This window comes from Rhineura floridana, chromosome 2, assembly GCF_030035675.1.
Source record: "Rhineura floridana isolate rRhiFlo1 chromosome 2, rRhiFlo1.hap2, whole genome shotgun sequence".
NCBI lineage: Eukaryota > Metazoa > Chordata > Lepidosauria > Squamata > Rhineuridae > Rhineura > Rhineura floridana.
The window spans coordinates 219,551,148-219,574,732 of NC_084481.1; the positions used below are offsets into that span (position 1 = coordinate 219,551,148).

General features: G+C 45.5%; 1 protein-coding gene and 1 non-coding gene across 4 annotated transcripts in view; both read left to right on the forward strand.

The window, feature by feature from the left end:
- LOC133377719 (60 kDa lysophospholipase-like) overlaps positions 1–23,585 on the forward strand; it is a 107,653-nt gene that overhangs the window by 75,056 nt on the left and 9,012 nt on the right. For all 3 annotated transcript variants that reach the window (XM_061612284.1, XM_061612285.1, XM_061612283.1), the window contains one exon: positions 23,309–23,408. In XM_061612284.1, the coding sequence (XP_061468268.1) occupies positions 23,309–23,408 (100 nt within the window). The remainder of the gene's footprint in view (positions 1–23,308; positions 23,409–23,585) is intronic.
- Positions 689–807, forward strand: LOC133378612 (5S ribosomal RNA). The gene has a single exon (XR_009761059.1). It is a non-coding gene; the product is annotated as a 5S ribosomal RNA (ribosomal RNA).

The window sequence follows — 23,585 nt, forward strand, 5'->3', positions numbered from 1 at the left end:
TTTTGACAATGTTTTAGCTTTAAGTAGTCATGCCTAGTTATGCTGTATAGAGATGCAGAATCCTGTGTAACCTGCAAGCTGATCTATGAAACACTCTAAGCTGAAAATCCACATTAAACATAACAGAGCAAAACACACCACTGAGTCTGAGCCTGAATCCAATGGACTTGGTCAGGGCATCCTCCTATCTTACCCCCATGGGTTTCCAAGCCCCCTCGTCTCCTCCACCTAGGGTTGCCAAGCCCCCTTCTCCCCTCCCCCCACCCACAGGTCACCAAGCCTCCTCCCCTCAGGGGCTCCAAATCCTACTCTTCTGCCCCCTCATGGGTTGCCAAGCTTCCCCCCAACACTGGTTGCCTAGCTGCCTCTCCCCACCCACATGGGTCACCAAGGTTCTTCTCTACCTCTGACAGATCACCAAGCTTCCTCCTCTCCCCCCTCACGGGTCACCAGGCTTCCTTCTCTCCTCTCCCCCTGGTCACTAAGCTTCCTCCTATTGAGGCCTTGTGGTAGCAACACTGAGGCCTACTGGAGCTGCCCTGCCCTGTCACTCTGCTGCTTGGCCAAGCCATAGGCCGCCACCGCCCACTCGCTTCATCTCCTGCTGGCTCTCCGGTTCTTCCCTCCCCCATGGGTTGCCAAGCCTACCATCCTCCTCTTCCCCGGTCAAACTGGAGGTGGTGCACGGGCCTATGACCATACTACCCTGAGCATGCCTGATCTCATCTGATCTTGGAAGCTAAGCAGGGTCAGGCCTGGTTAGTACTTGGATGGGAGACCTTTTGGGAATACCAGGTGGCGTAGGCTTAGAGGAAGGCAATGGTAAACCACCTCTGAATACCTCTTACCATGAAAACCCTATGAATACATCCAAAAAAGATTCATAGGGTTGCCATAAGTCGTAACCAACTGGAAGGCATATAACAACAAAATGCATTGGCCCCAGATTTGTCTTGTATCTCTGCATTTTTAAAACTTTTGACCTGTTTTTGAGTTGCTCTGTACTCTCTTTGCTTCCGTCTGTGTTCAGGTTCTGAGCCACTCTGTATAAAACAACTTTGTGTTTCTCCATTCACTATAACGATGAATTTAAAAATTGCTGTAATGTTTTCCTATTTTGGCCACAATGGGTGAAATTTACAGGCACAGGTGCCTCACCAGAGTGGATTAAGCCTACCAAACTGCAGAAAAATAGGCTCAGGGGCATTTTTCATGGGGGAAGTAAAAGGGATTCATTTCCCTCCGTTATGAGGGGAAGTGGTCTTTCTTACCTTAAAATAATCAAGAGGTGGCCGAGAAGTGTGCATTCTTGCTTGTACATTTTTAAAAACTTCGCAGCTTCTTACTGGTTGCTACACAGTTGTTCTTATGTTTATTGTTTGTGTCCTTCAGAAGTCTCCCATTAGACCTTACAACACAAGGGTGCTTAGAATGGTGCCTGTGGGGTTCTGGAGAGCTCTAGAATTGTTGTTTTGTTAGAGAAGCATAGGAGGTTTTTTAAAAAAATTGCAAACGAAGCTTTTAACTTTTTTTAAAAAAAAATCCTCCACTGCTGTGCTTTAACAAAAAGGAATCCAGAGCTCTGCAGTGATCTGCAGGCAAAATCTTGGACAGCCTCACATCTTGCAATGGATTTAGAGAAATACAGAGGATGTGTAGGAAGTATGCCCCCCAAAAGTACAAAAATAAAGTGACAGAGCTGTAAAAGACTTTGTAGGGGCCCCAGTCTGACTTGGGGGGGGGGAGGTATCAACATCACACTTTGACTGTGTGTGTGGGAGGGGGAGATGACTGAATCACCCCAGTTTGCCTTGTTATTTGGGCCCTACACAGAGATGATGCACAGCCTTAGTAAAAACCCTAATCTGCTGTGTAAAAAATAATAATTATTAAGTTTGGTTAAAGCAGCATCTAAAATAAGAAATCAGTATTTAATTGCCTATTGTATGTGGCTTTTAGTGCGAACAGGGTGCTGTACATGTATACCTGTAGACCTTAGCCATGCAACATGTCTCTTACTGAAAATGGTTGGGGCAAACTGCAAGGGCACTAGCTACGTTTATATGACATACTGTTGATGATCCTGGGATGCACAACCTTGTGGTTTGCTTATGTGACCCACTGCATTTGTTGTTGTTATGTGCCTCCAAGTCGACTACGACTTATGGCGACCCTATGAATCAGTGACCTCCAAGAGCATCTGTCATGAACCACCCTGTTCAGATCTTGTAAGTTCAGGTCTGTGGCTTCCTTTATGGAATCAACCCATCTGCTGTTTGGCCTTCCTCTTTTTCTACTCCCTTCTGTTTTTCCCAGCATTATTATCTTTTCTAATGAATCATGTCTTCTCATGATGTATCCAAAGTATGATAACCTCAGATTCATCATTTTAGCTTCTAGTGATAGTTCTGGTTTAATTTGTTCTAACACCCAATTATTTGTCTTTTTCGCAGTCCATGGTATCCGCAAAGCTCTTCTCCAACACCACATTTCAAATGAGTTGATTTTTCTCTTATCTGCTTTTTTCACTGTCCAACTTTCCCATCCATACATAGAGATCGGAAATACCATGGTCTGAATGATCCTGACTTTAGTGTTCAGTGATACATCTTTGCATTTGAGGACCTTTTCTAGTTCTCTCACAGCTGCCCTCCCCAGTCCTAGCCTCCTTCTGATTTCTTGACTATTGTCTCCATTTTGGTTAGGGACTGTGCCAAGGTATTGATAATCCTTGACAACTTCAATGTCCTCATTGTCAACTGTAAAGTGTGAACTAGCTCATGGTTTCTCTCACATTAAATGTACAACCAGGTTTCGTATCACAGAAAAAATATAGCAAGATTGTGCCAATCCATTCTAAAAATGAATCTGCAAGATCTTGACCAGAGATTATGTTTGATTGACATCTCTGTTATAATAACTAGTAAAAAATGAGGTGAGCCTTGACCGGTTCATATTTGGTTGCTGCCCCAATGGAAAAAAAATGTGGGGCTGAAGTGCTGGAGGAAGGGGGGGGGAGAAGCAACCACATTCCTTTTTTCTTTCTATCTCTGTGCTTTCTCCTATATATCAAAATGCCAGTTAATGAAATCCAAGGATGCTTTCCTTCAAGCCTGTTATCATAGCCCATCTCCAGGCTAAAATGCTGTTCAATTCTGATCACAGCTGTCAGGAAAAATTATGATTCTGACAGAACTTTGACCATGCCTCTAATACCTGATTATCTTTCTGGAGGAATAAAATATGGAGTAGGGTTTTTATGATCTTAATCTGTCATCTGTCCCAGCGGTTACAGAGCCTGCATAAAGAGGCACGGCCAGGCCAGCTAATACAAGCTGTATCCTTGAATGTGCTTGAGGCAGAATTATCTTCCCTCTCACTCGAAATCACTGCCCTGCTTATCCAGGCTCTTCACCAACAGAGAAGCATAATCTCTTCACTATCTGGGTGACACTTTTCAGCTATAAACATCTCAATCTCCCATAGAGGCTTGTTACGACACGTGTCCTTGGGAACCTGAGTGTGTGAACCTGCCACCCACATGTCCTATGAAACACACCTCCTTGAGAGGAGGGGAATCTTTTGCTAGGGATAAAACAAGCGCGTTGCCCTGAAATGTGCCTAAATGGTGCGTGTATGACCCAAGAAATGCAGGTCCAAACCAGCAAAGCTTTCTTTTATTGAGAGAAAAGAGAAGAATAGTATACAAAATTGCTGGGTGCATGGCAGCATTAATCATTAATATCCTAACCCATTCATAACTTTAAACTAAAGAGATCAAAGGACCCTATTACTATACGGAGTGACAGGTAGGAGAGATTACCTATCTAGGCCCAGGAGTGGGCAGTGGGATACAGCTGAAGCGATGTGAAGGAGCTCTCACCCAAAAGCAGGAAGGAATCTGTTTCCCTCAAAGCTTGCGCCGAGACACAGAATTGCTGCCTGTACTGTCCCTGCAGTCCCGCGTTGAATTCTCTGAGAGCGTAGTTACACATGTTGGAGCTCAGATTGCCATTACCCCAGATCTCAAACCCTGCTCTTTTTAAAAGACACTTTTTCTCTTCCAACTCCCCTGAAAAAGGAGGGGCCTGGGTATGAGGTAATTTCGTGTGTATGTGTGTGTGCATGCCAGTTTCTTGCTGACCCTGAGAAACTCAGGCTACTTTCTAATGCTTTCTTTGAACAATGGGATAGTTCTGCTGGGCTCGAGGGAAGTCTGCTAAGGAAGAAGATGACATTTATTTCAGTTTCTCTTGGTTATTTTTGTTGCTCACAGGATGGCCTTGTGCTGTCCCTTTCACAGTACCTCAGGAATCATAACTAGCAAGGCAACAGGGTGTGTGGGATGGGAATTATAGTCCAGAATGCTCCAAGGCTTTGCACCTCCTTGATTCCACTTGAACCAAAATGGGGTTAGCCGAGCACCCGCCTAACAGGCTTCATGTGGGGAGTTCAGGTAGAAGGATATGCAAGAGTTTTGCGGGATGGGGGCGATGCGGAAAGGCACCTAGCTTTGCCCCTTGGGATGGGCCTTTACAACTTGCAACCTACCAGGTCATCTGCCCACCTAATTTTGCATTCCTAGACTGGCAGGAAAAAAGATATTTAGCCCCCAATGGACTGCCGTACAAGCTGCTTGTAGGCTGTGTTTGGCTTTGTGGGTCACAGGTTACACAGGCATGTCTTAGGATATACATTTTGCATCATCAGTGGGTTATGTCATTTGTGTGTGGCCCTTTGAATTAATTTTATTTTCTTCGGGTTCTGAGACTAGAGACAGATGTGAGGGATTTCCCCCAGATACTTGAAGTTGCAGCTGATATAAAGTAGCCTATTGTTGCCTTTTGGATACACCAGAAGAGCCAATATGGTGCCCTCCAGATGTTGTCGAGCTATAGCTCCCATCATCTTGGACTGTTGTCCATGCTAGCTGGGGTTGATTGGAGTTGTAGCGCAACAACATTTGGAGGGCACTACATTGGCTACTCATAATGTACAGGTGCCCATTTCTTGTGACTTGCCCATGTCTCTAGGTCAAACAGATTATGTGGGTTTTTGAGGTAGGACTTCGAGATCACAGATGATGCACACAGTTGAAGGCAATGAGTCACACCATTCACACCACTGGTAACTCTTTGGTAATCTGTATCCTGTCCAGATCTGTTTCTCCCCAATTGATCCCACACCAACAAGAGAAACTCATTCAGAGCATTGCCACTTTCTTCCCCTGCAAATGCAATTTGCCCAAGACAGTACCCTTGGCTCCAGGCAGCCATCTTAGAGCATTAGAACTTATGTAATTCAGCTGAAATGCTCCTCTTATTTTCTAGTTTCAGGCTTAATTCTCAAATTGCAAAACTCTAAGCAAAAAACAAACAAACAAACTGCCCCAAACTAAATGCAAGCTTCTGAGACAAATTACAGTTGCTGGGAGGAAAATCTCCTTTATTTCAATGACATTTACCTCTGAGTAGTGTGGTATAGTGGTTAAGGTGCTGGTCTATGACCTGGGAGACCAGGGTTTGAATCCCCACACAGACATGAAGCTCACTGGGTGACCTTGGGGCAGTCACTGCCTCTCAGCCTCAGAGGGAGGCAATGGTAAACCCCCTCTGAATACCTCTTACCATGAAAATCCTATTCATAGGGTCGCCATAAGTCGGAATTGACTTGAAGGCAGTCCAGTTCCATTCAGTGTTTGATCTGCCATGCAAGACCAAAGCTGGATAATGTCAGAAGCTTCTCAAGGCCGATAATACACACATTATACAGCTATGTTTGCTGCATGTCTCTGAACACTCCAGAATAGACAATGGAGGGCTGGCATAATATACCCCTATCCTGGCATTAAAATAACCACTGATTCATAGATGAGAATATGGGAACCTGAAATATATTAATAATCAGCTAATCCATCTTTACATTGGGCTTCCTCAGAGAACTGTAATGTAATCCATGTATGGAGAACATATGTAGCTGCCTTATACTGAATCAGACCATTGGTCCATCTAGCTCAGTATTCTCTGCACTGACTGTCATAAGAACATAAGAAGAGCCAGCTGGATCAGGCCAGTGGCCCATCTAGTCCAGCATCCTGTTCTCACAGTGGCCAACCAGGTGCCTGGGGGAAGCCCGCAAGCAGGACCCGAGTGCAAGAACACTCTCCCCTCCTGAGGCTTCCGGCAACTGGTTTTCAGAAGCATGCTGCCTCTGACTAGGGTGGCAGAGCACAGCCATCACGGCTAGTAGCCATTGATAGCCCTGTCCTCCATGAATTTGTCTAATCTTCTTTTAAAGCCATCCAAGCTGGTGGCCATTACTGCATCTTGTGGGAGCAAATTCCATAGTTTAACTATGCGCTTAGTAAAGAAGTACTTCCTTTTGTCTGTCCTGAATCTTCCAACATTCAGCTTCTTTGAATGTCCACGAGTTCTAGTATTATGAGAGAGGGAGAAGAACTTTTGTCTATCCACTTTCTCAATGCCATGCATAATTTTATACACTTCTATCATGTCTCCTCTGACCCGCCTTTTCTCTAAACTAAAAAGCCCCAAATGCTGCAACCTTTCCTCGTAAGGGAGTCGCTCCATCCCCTTGATCATTCTGGTTGCCCTCTTCTGAACCTTTTCCAACTCTATAATATCCTTTTTGAGATGAGGCGACCAGAACTGTACACAGTATTCCAAATGCGGCCGCACCATAGATTTATACAATGGCATTATGATATCAGCTGTTTTATTTTCAATACCTTTCCTAATTATCGCTAGCGTGGAATTTGCCTTTTTCACAGCTGCCGCACACTGGGTCGACATTTTCATCGTGCTGTCCACTACAACCCCGAGGTCTCTCTCCTGGCCAGTCACCGCCAGTTCAGACCCCATGAGTGTATATGTGAAATTCAGATTTTTTGCTCCAATATGCATAATTTTACACTTGTTTATATTGAATTGCATTTGCCATTTTTCCGCCCATTCACTCAGTTTGGAGAGGTCTTTTTGGAGCTCTTCACAATCCCTTTTTGTTTTAACAACCCTGAACAATTTAGTGTCGTCAGCAAACTTGGCCACTTCACTGCTCACTCCTAATTCTAGGTCATTAATGAACAAGTTGAAAAGTACAGGTCCCAATACCGATCCTTGAGGGACTCCACTTTCTACAGCCCTCCATTGGGAGAACTGTCCGTTTATTCCTACTCTCTGCTTTCTGCTTCTCAACCAATTCCTTCTCCACAAGAGGACCTCTCCTCTTATTCCATGACTGCTAAGCTTCCTCAGAAGTCAGAGGTACCTTGTCAAACGCTTTTTGGAAGTCTAAGTCAGCAGCTGTCCAGGTCCAGACGGGGTTCTCTCTCCCAGCCATACCTGAAGTGCCAGGGATTGAATCTGAGACCTTCTGTATGCAAGGCAGATGCTCTACCCACTGAGCTATGGCCCATCCCCTATGGTTAATGGTTGAGAATGATCTTAACTTAATTAATATATTGTTTTGGAAAGCCTGTTTTTGATATCAACAACAATCTTTATTTACAGTCGACCAACCACGAATTAATATATATGAGTCACAAACATGAATTTTAATCATGACTGAATCGTAGGCTTTTTATCAGTGTATATTATACTTTGGCAAGTGACAATTTATAGGCTGAGAGCGCGTGCAGAGGCCTAGGGCTGTATGCAATGAAGTTTTTCTATAGAATGGAGGCCTGTAATGCTCTCATCTCCCAGTGGTGTCTTCACATGTCCATTGCACTTTGCATAAATAGGTGTCATGATTTCTATGGAAAGGAGAAATGGACTCTCAGGCTTCCAGAATAGGGTTGCCAGGTCAGAAGCATCCCAAAACCTGAGATTTTAGGGGCGGGCCCAAGCGATGTCATCGGGTGGGCCCGAATGATGTCATTGGGCGGGCCTGAGTGATGTCATTAAGCATGATACATTAAGCATCAATCACAGTTGCTTAGAGCGTACAATTAAAACAATATCTGACTGGAAATTAAGCTACACATCTTAGATAAAAGATGGAGCCTGGGTAGGGAACATTTAATCTAGGCTACCTGCTTTCTGCAAGAAGGGTTTAAGTGCCTTCAGGCCAGGCCAGTCACCAGAAGGCCACTGTAGGAAGAAAGGAGCCTAGTGTTGTGGAGATGTTAGATGGGAGCATTCGGGAGTCAAGATGGATGCCCCTGAAGGCTGCAATTTTAAACACATGTACTAAGGGGCTAAGCCCCTATAGAACTCAACAGGACTTACTTCTGAGTAGATATAGTTTGGATTGTGCTGTTGGTAAAGCTTGACTAGGGATCCTCTGCAAAGACATCCAATCCAAGCAGGGTTGGCAACCCCCTGCCTGGAATGCCCTGCCCTTATCTTTTAATGTGGCTGCTCCAAACTTCTTTACAGATTTGACCCTTCACTTCAGAAAGAGGTCTAAGAAACGAGTAAGAGTAAGAAGATTCTCTACCCTTTCTGTCTGCATAGATGCCCTCATCCTTCCCCTGCGCCCAGCAGAAGCTCTGGGCCAGGCGGGACACAGTGGCATCTCATAGAGGACACCCTCCCCTTTCTTGGGGTATATGATTTGTCCTGTCCCAGAGCAGATTTTGGGGTGGGCACCCCCAGTTACTTATTTTTTCCTGTGTGTTTTGGTCTGCTTTGCTTTTGCATAGATACCTTCCTCCGTGCCCTGCGCCCAGCAGAAGCTCTGGGTCAGGTGGGATGCAGTGGCATCTCGTAGAGGACACCCTCCTCTTTCCTGGAGTATATGATTTGTCCTGTCCTAGAGCAGATTTTGGGGTTGGCACCCCCAGTTACTTATTTTTTTCTACGTGTTTTTGTCCATTTTGATTTTGTATAGATGTCCTCCTCCATGCCCTGCACCCAGCAGAAGCTCTCGGCCAGGCGGGATGCAGTGGCATCTCATAGAGGACACCCTCCCCTTTCCTGGGGTATATGATTTGTCCTGTCCCAGAGCAGAGTTTGGGGTGGGCACCCCCAGTTACTTATTTTTTATGATTTTATGACATCATTATGTATTTATGATAGTATCAGAAACCTGATTATTTTGATGCATAAATGTATTGTTATTCTTGATGGGGAGAGTCCCCCAATCACAGTGATATATCATACAGGATACCCCAACATATATTGTGGGGTTCAGAGACGTGCTAAATTTGGTTTGAAGTTGCTGTAGTTGTCAACTCTTCTATTTTAGTGTTTTGAACTTTCAAGCAAATAAGGAACTGGGAACTAGGAACCAACTTCAGTGTCATATCAGTTAAATAGATTAAACAGTCGCAGGGGGAGCAGCTGACGTTTTGGTGTATATCTCGGGAACCAGACCACCTAGAAACTTAATTTGTTTTTAAAATTGAAGCTGAGAGTCCGGAGATTAAGGGGTGCTAGCCGGAGAGCCGGAGGGCCCCAAAAAACCCAGAGACTCCGGCTGAAAACCGGAGATCTGGTAACTCTATTCCAGAAGGAAATAACCTTTCGGAGGGTTAGCCAACTGTGTTGCAGCAACGATAAGGAAGAGTCTTGTGGCATCTTAAATTTTTATTAATGCATGCACTTACGTAGTAGACTATGGAGACACATGAAGTGCTATCTATCCTCAGTTGCCAGGTGTATTAGATAGAGTAAGGGTAGCCAGCATGGTGTCCTCCAGATGTTGCTGCTCTATCCCTACCGCTGACTGGGACTCATGGAAGAGTTGTAGACCATAACATTAGCTGCCCATGGTATACAGAGGAAAATGGGGAGAAATTGGGAAAATATACAAAAAGTACAGCATGTGTCAATATTAAGCTTTATACAGACCTGCCACGGACTGTACTTTTTGCATTTTCCTGCCATTTGGGCCCATTCTTTTCTCTATATCCTTGTGCATATAATATTCTGCCAACTGGGGGTAACATCTCATATGTCCAAGGAAATTGACTCTAATCAATGAGAGCTTATGCCACGATATACTGTATGTGTTAGTCTTTAAGGTGTCATGAGAGACTTTGGGTGTGTGTGTGTTGAGGGATAGAGAGTTTCGCAGCCAGAGGGGATGGTCACTGAGAACACCTGTCTGTCTCTTCCCTTACCATCTAACCTGCCACTCCCAACTGAGCATAGAGTTCAGAAAGAAATGGGGACGAAGGAGGTTTTTAAGGGGTCTGCTGAAGATTAAGGTGTATGCATTGGCTTTTAAAGATGCTGCCCATGGTGGATAGTGCTCATTGGGAATGGTGGGGCAGAACTCGAGGGACCAGCAGGAGGTGGAGCCAGAGCCAATGACAGGCAGAGCTACCCCAGTGATGCACTGTAAGAAAGAAAGCAGGCAGGTGGGGGCTGGCTGAGGGCAGCACCCCATTTGCCCTGATGGACCAACCTCTATTGTGTAACCACCTTAGGTCTGTGGTGGGTTTACATTTTACGTAACTTACCGAAATACAATTCTGTTGTGTAGGTGTGCATACTCTAACTAGAACAATGTTCACCCAAACTAAATTGTATATATTGTTCTGCCATCAAGTTCCCCCCCCCATCCTTGGTAGTAATTTGTTGTGCTATGTCTAAACCTATGGAAACGATGCACTCGGTGCTCCCAAATGCAGGCATGGGAGGCAGGTTAACAATACAAAATTGTCTCTTGAATGTGGCAAAACCCACCAGCAGTTTCTTAACTTGTGGCATATTAGAGGAGCTTGCTAATCTTGCCACTCTCTTGGTTTGCTGCTGTCTCTCTCAACTAAAATAATTATTTACATCTTGCTATCCTTGCTGTCAAACGGATCTCAGATTTACATGCAAACTCAGCTTCACAAACTCCCTCCTTAACTGTTGTTTCAGTAACATCTTTCTTTTTTAAAATACATGAAATCCAGCTGAAGATTTATTCATTAAATGCACTTATGAAATCTTTCAACATATTACTAATCTTGTGTATATCTAAGATGGTGGAAAGGACGTAATTAGTGATGCATCTGATTAAAGAGTTTTAAGTAAATCTCTTGACTCATAATGAGGGAAAGAGCTGGCATCTGAAAGGCAATTTTCCCATGGCTGGAACATCATTAACCCAATATATGAACCGTGAGGAGAGTGGTTTGGTTAAATAAATGACTTGTGCTAATCAATTCCATTCTTTTTAATGGTGATATCTTCATTTGGTAGGGATTAAAGAGGGTGTCCTGCCATGTAACAAGCTTAAATCTGAGTACCTCCATCTCTGCAGTGGGGAAACATCTTTATAAAAAAAGAAATTCCACATAGAATTAAAAAATGAAATAGCATTAGCTTTTAAACAAATTCTGTTTCAGCATTTATGGTTCTTGAAAGCTTGCATGCTGCTGCAACCATTTCCCATAGAACAGGCCTCATAGCGTGGTCTGTAGACACATGAGGCTACAATCTTGCTGAAGCTAAGCAGGTTGGGGTCTGGTGATTGTCTGGATGGGAGGCCTTATGGGAACCCTGTGTATGCCACCTTCAGTTCCATGATGGAAGAAATGTGAGAAATGTAAGTGGAACTGGACGCTTCTCCCTTGTTCCTTCTTTGGAGTAGAACCAGAGGCAGAAAAATCCCAGTGGGATGTTGGTAGTTTAGGTTGAATTCACAGGTGTCTTTGAGGGGGAGGCCCTGTGGCCCTTCCGGTGTTGTTGGACTCCAGCTCCCATCAGCCCCTGCCCTGAATGACCAATGGCCAGGGCTGATGGGAGCTGTAGTCCGGAGGGCCACAGGTTCCCTACCCTTCTTTACATTCTAATTTTTACAGGAGAAAAATATTTATTTAAAGGGCCCTACCTAAAACGCTCAAAAATTGTCGCATCAGGGGGAAAATGCTACTTTTCAAGCATTTTCCATGAGGAGAATGAGATATAAATATAATACACATATATGTTACATGTATTTGAGCTGACGACCAAGGCATATGCTTGCATTTGCAGTGGATTTTTATTTTAAAGGTGACGGCCACCTCATTTTGAGTGGCATTTTCTAAAAACTAGTATCTATTTTATGTGTGCTGTGGTGGGCAGTGTCCATTGGGACTGCTAGGGCAGAATGCAGGGAGCCCAACAGTAGGTGAAACCAGAGCCAAAGACAGACAGAGCCAACTAATTCTAGTTTTGCCCCCATCCTCCTCTCTGCTGAGTTCTGCAAGTGCAACCCTGAGACTGAGGAGGAGGAGACTGGCCGGCAGTGCTACTCATTGGACTGGAAGGCAAGTGGGAGGCCAGATTGGGGGTAGTCAGGGCTGGCTCCAGAGGGCGGCCAGGTTGGGCCCTGACTGAGGGCCCCTGAAGTCAGAGGGGCCCCTAAAATGCCCCTGCTTAGGGTGGGTGGGTAGCACTCCCATTCCGCAATCCACGGCAGCGTCGGCTCCCAACACTGCTGTGGATTGCAGAGAGGGAGCTCCCAGGCACCTCCCCTACAACCATGCAGGCCCGCGACACCCACCTGCCCACCCCACCTACCTCTTCTGTTGGAGTGAATGCTGGCCGCACATCAACCAAGATGTCAGCGAAGGCATCAGCCCGTTAGGGAAGCCTCGGCCACCATTTTGGTAGATGGGAGGCATGTGTGCGCAGTGCAGCCAGCATTTACTGCAGCGGGAGGGGTAGGTGCAGGCAGGTGCCTGGGCCTGGGGCTAGTAGTGCAGCACCATGCTTGCCCGCACCAGTAGGCAGCCAGGTTGGGCCCTGGCCAAGGGTCCCTGTGGCCCAGAGGGGCCCCTCCTTAGGGTGGGAGGATGGAGCTCCTGCTCTGCAATCCATGGCAACATTGGGTCATATGACCTGTGCGGGAGCTCCCAGGCATTCCTCCAGTACAGGTGGTGCAGACTTAAATAAGCCTATCAACCTACCCACCATGTTAGCCCATCAATGTGCATCCCCCTGTGCTGTGCTAGTACGCCTGCCATCACCCAAGATGGCGGCGGGGGTATTCCTAAAGGGTTGATGCCTGGCCACAATCTTGGGTGATGACAGGCGTGTGCATGCAGCATGCAGGGTGTGGGCACTGACAGACTTGGGAGATAGGTGGGGTGGGCGGGCCTATTTAAGCCCCGCGCTGCCTGCATATGGCGCTGCAGGCCCAGGGCAGGCTGATGCCCAAAGCCTCAGTCATGCCTAGTGCAGCCCTGTGCTTACCTAAAGGACCAACCTCCACTGGGTGTATGTATTTGCGTGGAGATAGGACCTGTGGGAGTGCTCTGCGCTCAGAGATACCCCTCTGCAGGGGCCTTGTCTGTAAGGGCTAAACAACGAAGAGATTTTGCAGTCCCCTCAACAGTGTCCCCACCTGTTGTGCTTTACTGTCCGCCACAGCCAGTGGAATAACAACCAGTCACCTATGTGGGAGAAAGTAAAGGACTCAGGGGTGGCAGCTATCCCTGTTCCTTGCCTCTGGAGCTGATCCCTGCTCCTCCTGGTTGACGTAGCTTCGCCTCTCGACTGCCTAGCTTCTCATACTGGGCTCTGTTTCTTTGTTCACACTTGGAAAGCCTTTCCATGTCTCCAAACTGGCATGGGAGCAACTGTGCCACTGGAGGCAAGCACAAGGGTGCTTGTGTGCATGCCTCATCCTCTTAGAAAACATTATATACATCAGTAGGTGAACCTTCCTCATTTATTGAAGCTTGGACCTCTTCAACGAAAACTAGGTGCTCCACAATTGAGCTGTGATGGTAAACCTTTAAAACAGGAAAGGCCTCCATCATCCTATCTAGTTTACTCAGGCGCTTTTTAAAGGTGCAGTTGTTCCTCTGTTGATCACAGAGCAATGAGGAAAGGGCTTCCCCGCCTTTTTTGCAGCTTCCCAGTCGCCCGCAAAATAAAGAACTACAGAACAACATCCCAAGAACCGCAAAACACTGTTTCACAACTCTTGCCAGCCTGGGCTTCTATACTTGGCTCCTTTTCTTTCTCCTTTCACCCCTGGGCTGCTGCAGGTGTGGTGCTGCTATGCTTCATGTTCCCAAAGGACTTTCAAATAGTTTATCAATGCTTAAGGACCTAGAAGTGGCTTCAGAGGCAGGGAGGAAGCAAAACTGTGCTAGTTCAGTCACAGAGCCGTTCTGTAACCCTCAATGAGAAATGTTGGCTGTTCTCTGTGACATTTCACCCACTTCTCTCCAGCGGTGTAGGGCAGATTTTTTTCTGGATGATTTTCCAGTGCTTTATCTTTCTGTGATTCCCCTCCCCCCACCATTTCCTAAATTCATTAGCAACACGAGAGGATGATAGTTGCAAATGCAATATTAGGTGCGCTTGGTAGTCTCAGTGTTTTGTAGTCTCAAGGTGGATTCTGGCATAATCAGCTGGCAATTAACTGACATAATTTTCTACTGACATCTAATCCATCTTTGGAAATTGTGAAATTCTTCACCACAGAGTTTTCCTTGTGGCAAGGAGTTTCACAGCTCATCTTTTCTCAAGCTGATTACTGACATTTGCTCTGGAGGTATTGTGATTCAGACTATCTTTTTAGGCAGAATGCCACAATTTTTTAAAGGCATTTTACTCACCTCCTGCAATTTCTTCTCCCATTCTCCTTTCACACGCAACTTGTACCTTATTCTTCCACCACCCCCACAACTACCAGTTTCATTCATCCTTCCTCCCTGGTCCTTTTACATTCATTTTTTTTTCTTTTTATAACCATTTCCCTCTCTATTCCCAGTTTGCTTATTTATTTAACACATTTATCTCACTTTCTAATTGCCTTTAACACGTCACCTGGCCCTTTGCCCTCAGAGGAGGGAGACTTTCCTTTCCTCTACCCCCTTCCCACTTCTCTGCCTCCCAATCACCTTTGCTCAGCATTAGGGATGCTTGAGCATTCCACTGAATTTGGAGTTATCACCAGATTTTTCAGTGGTCTGCATATTATCCGTCTTTGTGGAGCAATCCTGTTTGCTCTGAACTTCAGCAACTTTCCCCCAACACCAGATTTCCCCCCTCGAATATATTGTTCTTTTATTGATTTTACTCATAGCACAGCAGTAGAGTCTCTCTCTCTCTCTCTCTCTCTCTCCCTCTCTCTCCCTCCCTCTCCCTCCCTCTCCCTCTCTCCCACCCCCTCCATTTGAATAATCCAAACCCCAAGTGAGGAGGAAGCAAGCCAAGCCTATAATAACATATAATAGTGGAGGAGGATGCGAAGCCGCTTTCCTTTCAAAATATTGATAGTTTCTTTCAAAATATCGATAATTCCTTTCAAAACATCAACATTTTCTTTTTAAATATTGGTATCAATATTGATATTTTTGGGGAGGAAAAAAATCAGACTGGTAAAAGAATGGATAGTAGACAAAGACCAAACTTGATTGCTTTTGAAGTGGCACCAGCCAACAGATCCCATCCCTACTCAGCATGCAAGGAGTTGCATTGGTTCAACTAAATGTCTATGTCATGGTAGAGGGGGCAAGCAAGTGAGGAAGCACTGGTCAGGCTGTGGCATTGAAGCCCATCAGAAAATGGTCCAAGGACTGCTTGTGGGTTCCAGCCTATTATTTGAGAAAGGTCATCCAGTAAGATTTGCAGCTGAGCAGAGATTTGGGACAGGCTCCCTTCCTTAGTCAAACACTCCAGCCCCATCACCACCCTGGTTCTCTTCTCTTAAATGTGCTAGATGATCAGTTTTCTTGGAAGTTCCACTCTGGGAAGTGTGAGTGAGGAGTACTGGACCAGTGTCCCAAACCACACCCTCTAGAGTTCCCAGCTTGCAATTTCTCATGCAAGCTGAATGTTGGAAGATTTAGAGCAGACAAAAGAAAGTACTTTTTCACATAGCACATAGTTAAACTATGAATATGCTCCCACAGGATGCTGTGGTGGCCAACTTGGATGTTCAAAAGAAGATTAGACAAATTCATAGAGGATAAGGCTATCAGCGGCTAGTAGTTAATCGTTAATCGCTGCTAATCATTGTTGTTGTCGCCTGGACCTTACAGCCTTTGTGATCGCTGCCATTGATGCTGCTGTTTGGTTGGGGGGCATCGTCGCTCCATCGCTCCTGAGCCCCTGCCGTTGCGGCTGCCGCGGTTGCGACCTGCTAGCTGCTGGGACATTGCTGTTGCTGCTGTGCTATTTGGATGTTTGAGTGGCTGTATGAATGAGTGTGTGATTGTGTATAAAATATGAGCTTTGTTATTTATTTTATTTTTATTATGTGCCTGGGCGAGAGGATAGTGTGCTGGGAGGGAGGACCAGAGGGGGCCCCAATCAGTGCAGTGACAGGTAATGGGAGGTATGGCGCTGTGAGGAAGACATGCCAGTTAAGGGGAACTCGACCCAGACAACTGGTGGCTGTGCCGTGTTCCGGTCCTCCTCACACCCACAGGATTGCTGGTAGTCTTATCAGCCAACCCTCGGATCTCCAGTTGCTGCTTCTTAATGCCAGATCGGTAAATAATAAAACCTCCCTCATCCATGATTTAATTATGGATGAGGCGGCCGATCTGGCATGTATTACCGAAACCTGGGTGAGCGATCTGGGAGGTATTAATCTCTCCCAGTTGTGCCCACCTGGATATTCGGTCCAGCATCTGGGTAGATCCGAGGGTCGGGGAGGGGGAATCGCTGTGGTCTATAAAAGTTCCATTCCTCTCGTTAGGCACCCTATCCAGGTGGCTAATGGCCTGGAGTGTCTGCACATTGCGTTGGGTCAGCGAGACAGACTGGGAATACTGTTGGTGTACCGTCCACCCTGCTGCCCAACAGCTTCCCTAACTGAGTTGACGGAGGTGGTCTCGGATTTGGTGTTGCGATCCCCCAAGCTTCTGGTATTGGGGGATCTCAACATCCATGCCGAGGCCGCTTTGTCTGGAGCGGCTCAGGACTTCATGACCTCCATGACAGCCATGGGGCTGTCTCAATTTGTTACTGGTCCTACGCATGTGTCAGGACATACTCTAGACTTGATTTTTGCCACTGGGTTAGGGGATGGTGATCTGGGAGTGAGGAATTTTACATCTATTCCTTTGTCATGGACAGATCACCGCCTATTGAGATTTAGACTCACATTGTCTTCTCCCCTCTGCAAGGGTGGAGGACCGATTAAGATGGTCCGTCCCTGGAGACTAATGAATCCTGAGGGATTTCAAAGGGCTCTAGGGAATTTTCCGGCTGATAAAACTGACGATTCTGTCGAAACCCTGGTCACTCTGTGGAATACGGAAATGACCCGGGCAGTTGACACAATCGCCCCGGTGCGCCCTCTCCATTGCAGAGCTCAATTGGCTCCTTGGTTTACCTCGGAGCTAAGAGTGATGAAGCAAGAAAGGAGACGGCTTGAGTGCAAATGGAGGCGAACTCCCGACGGCTGTAATTATGCTCTTGTGAAAGCCTCTACCAAACGTTATGTGAAGGCGGTGAGGGCAGCAAAGAAGCAGTACTTTGCTGCCTCTATTCAGTCATCTTGTAACCGCCCAGCGGAACTTTATAAAGTTGTCCGGGGACTTCTACACTCTGGTCCTCCGGATGCAATACAACCATCGATAGCCCGCTATAATGAGTTTGCGAGGCACTTCCAAGATAAGATCACTAACATCCGCTGGGACCTTGACTCCAATATTGTAGCAGTTGAATCTAATGAGGTGTCCAGAACACAGTCTTGTCTGGTTTTATTGGATGAGTTTCAGTTGGTACAGCTCGAGGATGTGGACAAGGTGCTCGGACAGGTGCAGGCGACCACTTCTGCTCTGGACCCTTGCCCCTCATGGCTAATAAAAGCTAGCAGGAATGGAACAGCCGGTTGGGCCAAGGAGGTGATTAATGCCTCTTTACGAGAGGGAGTGGTCCCACTCTGCCTGAAACAGGCAGTGGTGAGACCGTTCCTAAGCCCTCCTTGGACCCTGATAATCTTAACAACTATAGACCGGTAGCAAATGTTCCATTTCTGGGCAAGGTTCTAGAGCGCGTGGTCGCTCACCAACTCCAGGCTCTCTTGGATGAAACTGATTATCTGGACCCATTTCAATCGGGCTTTCGGCCGGGGTTTGGTACAGAAACGGCCTTGGTCGCCCTGTATGATGACCTCTGTCGGGAGAAAGACAGAGGGAGTGTAACTCTGTTGGTTCTCCTTGATCTCTCGGTGGCTTTTGATACCATCGACCATGGTATCCTTCTGGGGCGACTCACGGACTTAGGAATTGGAGGCACTGCTTGGCAGTGGCTGCACTCCTATCTTGGGAATCGCCTCCAGAAGGTGATGCTTGGGGAGCATTACTCGAGTCCCTGGGTACTCCAATATGGGGTCCCGCAGGGTTCAGTTCTGTCCCCCATGCTCTTTAATATCTATATGAAGCCGCTGGGTGAGGTCATCAGGAGTTTTGGAGTGCGTTTTCAGCAATATGCTGATGATACGCAACTCTACTTCTCCTTTTCATCTTCCTCAGGTGAGGCTGTCGATGTACTGAACCGCTGCCTGGCCGTGATAATGGACTGGATGAGAGCTAATAAACTGAAACTCAATCCTGACAAGACTGAGATGCTGTTGGTGGGGGGGTACTCTGCCCAGGTGGTTGATGTCAGACCTGCTCTGGATGGGGTTACACTCCCCCTAAAGGAGCAGGTCCATAGTTTGGGGGTCTTATTAGATCCGCTCCTGTCACTTGAGGTTCAGGTAGCCTCGGTGGCACGGAATGCGTTCTACCAGCTTCGGCTGGTAGCCTAACTACGACCCTATCTGGACAGGGAGAACCTCACCTCAGTTATTCACGCTCTGGTAACCTCTAGATTGGATTACTGTAATGCACTCTACGTAGGGTTACCTTTGAAGACGATTCGGAAACTTCAGCTAGTGCAGAATGCTGCGGCCAGAGTTCTTACTGGGACGAAGAAATTCGACCATATAACACCTATTCTGGCCCAACTGCACTGGCTACCTATATGTTTCCGGGCCAGATTCAAAGTGTTGGTTCTTACCTATAAAGCCCTTAACGGCATCGGACCGCAATATCTGATGGAACGCCTCTCTCGCTATGTACCTACCCGTTCACTGCGCTCGACATCTAAGGCCCTTCTCCAGGTCCCAACTCATAGGGAGGCCCGGAGAACAACAATTAGATCTAGGGCCTTTTCAGTGGTGGCCCCCGAATTATGGAATGCCCTCCCAGATGAGATACGCCTGGCGCCTTCTTTGTTATCTTTTCGGCGCCAGGTAAAAACCTACCTCTTCGCCCAGGCATTTTAAACTTAAATTTAATTTTATTTTAAACTTAACTGTAATTGTATTTTTATTTTATTCGTATTTTAATTTTGTTTTTAAATATGTTTTATATTGTATGTTTTAATCCACACTTGTTCGTTTTTTAAATGTGGTTTTATTTTGCTGTACACCGCCCTGAGAGCTCGTTGCTATAGGGCGGTTTAAAAGCGTAATTAAATAAAATAAATAAATAAATAAATAATAGTTGTGATAGCTATATTCTCCCTCCACTAGTTGCTGGGGAGCACAAGGGGGGAGGGCTATTCCTCTCATGTCCTGCTTGTGGCCACTGGTTTGCCACTGTGATAATAGGATGCTGGACTAGATGTACTTTCTTATGTCTTAACATCTCTTTGGCTGTCTATGTCCTGGCTCCCTACCAAAGAAGCAGACTCAGGACTTGAAGACTGGATTTTTTTTGCGTGAAGCTTTATTCCAGAAGTCAGCACAAGAACACAGCATCACACTCTAGGCTTGAATCAGGATACAGACCTGGAGCAAACTAAGCATGTCTCAGAATACAACACGAACTAACTAGGTATGTCTCAGAAACATACTATGTATGTAGAGGCAACAACAGATGAGTTGTTGCAACAAAACTAAACAGGCTTCACAGACACTTTCTTCTCCAGGATAATTCTGGCTCTTTCTTGCAAGTGCTGTAAGGCAGGGGCTTTTTCTAGGAGCAGAATGTAATTGGCCTAATTGCAAGCATCTCTTCTCCACCTTTCTTGACCTTGGATATATGGTTATCTTTGATCCTGACAAGTTGCTTTCACTGTGCTCTCTCTGGGAGAATCTGTGCAGTTTGTCATAGTGTATCTGTTCAAAGGCTAGGGCTGGGCTGGGTGCTAGTGAAGATTATTCACTTGCCAGTTCAGGCAAAGGGAGGTTTTCTGGGCTTTTTTCAGCAATTCTATTAGCAGGCCCAGAGGATTCTCAAGGCCGTTCCTCCATGCCTTCTTCCTTCCTTTCATCAGTACTGTCAACCCCCTCCCCAATATCGATACCCATTCTTCACCCTCCCAATCTTGCCAAAGGTTCTCCCTGGGGCCCATGACACTCTAAAATTTTTAAAGATTTTTTAGGGTTTTATCACCTGTTTGCCTCCCTGGGCTCCTTCTGAGAGGAAGGGTGGGGTATAGATTTAATAAACAAATAAGTTGGCCATTATTCCTCAGAAGGCCAGATTTGTCTTCCAGCCTCCAGTTGCTGACCCCTACTTTGCAGCCTTCTTGAAATTAAAAGAAATAAGAAAATGCTTTGTGCCAGGTTTGCTCTTATGCTGTATTTGGGCAGTGAATTTAAATGTCTGGTTTTTTAAAGAAATGAAACAAAGCAATTTGAATGCTGTATATCCCATGTAAACTGCATTTCATGGACTAAATCTTGTGTTGTGAAATATGAAACTGCCTGTGCCTTTTCCCCTTTGGTCATGGGCACACCCACTGGGTGAAACTAGCCTGTTGAAAGCTTCTTCTCGTACACCCCTATTAATTTATGCATCTGATTCATCAAGCAGTATTGCTTGCTCAGCTGTTTGGATCTTTTGTGATCTTGTCCCTCTTTTCCTGGCAGGCCATTCCCAGCCTTTTGTTTGCCTCCCTTTTCAGAGGCACATTGTTGCCGATGCACAGAAGTCAATATAATAGGCAGAGGAAGTTTGTAGTAATAATATGTAAGGACAGAAGAATGTAAAGGTGTGCTGTTATTGTGTCACACAAAGCAAAGAAATATATCTGTAAAGCAGGAATGAGGAACCTGCGGCCCTCTGGATGCCATTGGAGTTCAACTCCCGTCAGCCCTAGCCAGCATGGCCAATGGCCAGGGATGATGGGAGTTGCAATCCGACAACATCTGGAGGGCCACCGGTCCCCCAGCCCTGCTGTAAAGATTGGAATGGATGTATGGGTCAAGGTTCTTTAGTATCAATGCATTAACAAATGTTAATCTGTCCTGGGAAGAGGAGGCTGGATGTCAAATCCGTTTTCCCAGTCCAGTTTTGAATAGGAAATTGATACTATGTAATATCACTGGAATTGGAGGGCGGGTGATGAAAGTAATAATGTTTAACTTATTAAAAAGCAAAGATAGCCACCATGTGGGTCCGTATGGCAAAATCTACAGTTGGGCCATACCTTTATTAGGGCCAACCTAAATGTCACAAAATAGCGAGCAAGCTTTCAAAAACTCCAGAACTCTTCATCAGGAAATGTGTTACACAAGCAGGTGGTGGCATGGGAATGCAAAAAAGTACAAAAATTAGGCTGGATGCTGTTGCCATCAGGGCAACTTGGAAGACTTAGTTCCAAGAGTGAGATTGCAGATGCTTAAACTGAAACATCACTATAATTTCACATCAATGCCCCAACCGTGTTTTCTCAGAAGTCTTTTTTTAAAAGGTTTGCTTTTAAGATGTTTTTTTAAAGATGCTTTGTTTTTAATACGTTTTATAGAAGTTTTTACTGTTTTGTTGTTTGTTTGCTACCCAGTAGGGTGCCTTCCAGGAGAAAGGACAGGATATAAATTTAATTAATAATCATAATAAATGACACTGGTTTCAATAAGATTTATGTCTAAAGTATGTTTAGCACAGTGAGACTTTTTAATCTGTCCTGTGGAAGGAGATCTTGTACAAGTTGAAAGGTTTGCCTTTAACAGAAATTGAACAGGTGAACTTTTTCCAGGATGGATATGGGTGATGGAAGCATCATCATCATCATCACCATCATCATAATCATTTAGACTTGTTAGTTGTCTGTCACCCAAAGGTCTCCAAGTGGCTTAAGAACACAAGAAGAGCCTGCTGGATCAGGCCAGTGACCCATCTAGTCCAGCATCCTGTTCTCACAGTGGCCAACCAGGTGCCTGGGGGAAGCCCGCAAGCAGGACCCGAGTGCAAGAACACTCTCCCCTCCTGAGGCTTCCGGCAACTGGTTTTCAGAAGCATGCTGCTTCTGACTAGGGTGGCAGAGCACAGCCATCATGGCTAGTAGGGTTGTTAAAACAAAAAGGGATTGCAAAGAGCTCCAAAAAGACCTCTCCAAACTGAGTGAATGGGTGGAAAAATGGCAAATGCAATTCAATATAAACAAGTGTAAAATTATGCATATTGGAGCAAAAAATCTGAATTTCACATATACGCTCATGGGGTCTGAACTGGTGGTGACCGACCAGGAGAGAGACCTCGGGGTTGTAGTGGACAGCATGATGAAAATGTTGACCCAGTGTGTGGCAGCTGTGAAAAAGGCAAATTCCATGCTAGGGATAATTAGGAAAGGTCATAATGCCGTTGTATAAATCTATGGTGCGGCCGCATTTGGAATACTGTGTACAGTTCTGGTCACCTCATCTCAAAAAGGATATTATAGAGTTGGAAAAGGTTCAGAAGAGGGCAACCAGAAGGATCAAGGGGATGGAGCGACTCCCTTATGAGGAAAGGTTGCAGCATTTGGGGCTTTTTAGCTTAGAGAAAAGGCGGGTCAGAGGAGACATGATAGAAGTGTATAAAATTATGCATGGCATTGAGAAAGTGGATAGAGAAAAGTTTTTCTCCCTCTCACATAATACTAGAACTCGTGGACATTCAAAGAAGCTGAATGTTGGAAGATTCAAGCTTATAACGCATTGAAAAACATAAAACATAAATACATTAGACCATTAACAAATTCATAAAATACCCGATACCACTTCTTCCTCTCTCTCATTCAGGAGTCTGAATGTGTGGGAAAAATTTAGGAGGGGATATTTATTTTGTTCCTTTGATGATACACCACCTTTGAAGGAGTTGTTTGAGATCACTAAGGATCTTTTGCAGAACTACAACTCTCAGGGCTCCTTGGAAGCAAACTGTGACCACTTATTTTAAGGAATGGAAGTGGTTCGTGTATGTGTGCATGTCTAAAGGTATTTAATAAAAAAAAGAAGTGGTGTATGTTCATTATGCAGGTAAAAGTTTTTGTTAGAAAGCCCCACTCCTTCATAGGCTGTTTGGTTTGAATACCTTGACAGCAACATAACTTTGGATGTGCTTTAAATTTATAAAGCAACTTCTGCTGCTTTGAACACAGAACGGATGCTTGACCCAACATATTCTTTTTTTAATCCCCAGTCTTGCTTTTAATGGAGATGTTGATGGACTGCGGGCCTGGCATCTGGCTGGTGTGGATCTGAACCAACCTGGTTATGATGGGAACACTCCATTTAAAGTGGTAAGTCTGAGATTAATGTAATATGTCAGATGGACCTCCTGTTCAATGAATGTGTTAAATTCAAATAACACTTATGGACTAGGGCATATCCCCAACAAGCCCTATGCTCTTGTTGCATCAAATACCACTTTTGAGGTTTCTGGAATGGCTTTTTACAGGGTATAGTGGAGCTGCAAT